The 1,794-nt window shown below is 60.6% G+C and overlaps 1 protein-coding gene across 1 annotated transcript in view; it reads left to right on the top strand.

The window, feature by feature from the left end:
• Window positions 1-228: 228 nt before the first annotated feature.
• The window catches only part of EWSR1 (EWS RNA-binding protein 1), a gene marked incomplete at both ends in the record, with an annotated part of 27,966 nt that continues 26,400 nt past the window's right edge, over window positions 229-1,794 (top strand). The window contains one exon of the mRNA XM_009879994.1: window positions 229-319. Coding sequence (XP_009878296.1) covers window positions 229-319 — 91 coding nt within the window. The remainder of the gene's footprint in view (window positions 320-1,794) is intronic.

Here is a 1,794-nt window from a genome sequence, read left to right on the forward strand (position 1 = left end):
CGTGGGAGCCCCTGGCCCCCCTCCGAGACCGGCAGGAGCACCTTCCTGGGCCCCTTGGCACCCCCCACCCATTGCATCGGCACCACCCACCCCCCCCTCCCACCCCGCCGGGGCTGCACCCATGCTATGCCACCCCCACCACGCTATGCCACCCCCGCTGTGTCACCCGTGGCCGTGCCCGCCGCGGGGCGAACGCGTGCTCTGCTCTGCTCTCTCACTCTCCCCCAGGCCAGTAGCTTCCAAACCCTCCTGCGGCTGCAGCCCCGGCTGGAGGTCCTGGCTAGAAGGGTCACCTTGCTGGAAGCCATCATCTGGCCAGGTAACCGTGCCACCTTCCCTCCTCTCTTCCCCGCATGAGCTGGGCGCGCCGCGGCCTCCCCTGGGAGCGGGCATGGAGCACAGGGAGCTGGAACCCCTGGGAGCAGGTCCCCGGGACCAAGGGAGACCATGGAGACCCTCTGGGACCAAGAGAAACCCTGGCGCTCCTTACACCAAGGGAGCTCCTCTCGAACCAAGGGAGACTGTAGAGCCCCTCCTGGATTGAGAGAGACAACCATGGAGAACCTTTTGGACTAAGAAAAACTCTAGAGCTCCCCAAGCTTCAAGGGAGACCATGGAGCCCTTCTCAAACCAAGGGAGACCCATGGAGACCCTCTTGGATTCAGAGAGATGACCATGGAGACCCTCTTGGGCCAAAGGAAACTCTAGAGCTCCCCAAGCATCAGACCATGGAGCCCTTCTCAAACCAAGGGAGACCCAGGGAGACCCTTTAGGCCGAGGGGAGCCCATGGAGACCCTCTTGGATTCAGAGAGATGACCATGGAGACCCTCTTGGGCCAAGGGAAACTCTAGAGCTCCCCAAGCTTCAAGGGAGACCATGGAGCCCTTCTCAAACCAAGGGAGACTCATGGAGACCCTCTTGGATTCAGAGAGATGACCATGGAGACCCTCTTGAGCCAAAGGAAACTCTAGAGCTCCCCAAGCATCAGACCATGGAGCCCTTCTCAAACCAAGGGAGACCCAGGGAGACCCTTTTGGGCCAAGGGAGACCATGGAGACCCTCTTGGGCCAAGGGAGCCCCTGCAGCCCCCCAGGGCCGAGGGAGCCCATGGAGACCCTCTAGGATTCAGAGACAATCATGGAGACCCTCTTGGTCCAAGGGAAATCCTAGCGCTCTCCAAGCATCAAAGGAGATGATGGAGACCCTCTTGGGCCAAGGGAGACCCAGGGAGACCCTCTTGGACCAAGAGAAACCCTGGAGTTATCCAAATATCAAAGGAGACCATGGAGCCCTTCTCAAACCAAGGGAGACCCATGGAGACCCTCTTGGGCTGAGGGAGACCATGGAGACCCTCTTGGGCCAGGGGAAACCCTGGAGCTATCCAAGTATCAAGGGAGACCATGGAGCCCTTCTCAAACCAAGGGAGACCCATGGAGACCTTCTTGGATTCAGAGGGATGACCATGGGGACCTTCTTGGGCCAAGGGAAACCTTGGAGACCTCCTTGAACCAAGGAAGACCATGAAGTTCCTCTTGAATCGAGGGAGACCACGGAGCTGCTCTTGAACCAAGGGAGCTCCTGGAGCCCTACTGGGACCAGAGGAAACCATGGACCTCCTTGGACCAAGGCAGCTCCTGGAGCTCTCCAAGGATGAAGGAAAGCCCTGGAGGAACCCTTCGACCCGGAGAGCTCCTGGAGCTCCTCTTGGATGGAGGCAGCTCCTGGACCCCTCCTTGGCCCAAGGGAGACCCCCACGCCAGGGTGCCCAGCTGGGGGGTGGCGGGTGCTTCCCC

This window comes from Charadrius vociferus, unplaced genomic scaffold (genome assembly GCF_000708025.1).
Source record: "Charadrius vociferus isolate BGI_N301 unplaced genomic scaffold, ASM70802v2 scaffold1232, whole genome shotgun sequence".
Taxonomy (NCBI): Eukaryota; Metazoa; Chordata; class Aves; order Charadriiformes; family Charadriidae; genus Charadrius; species Charadrius vociferus.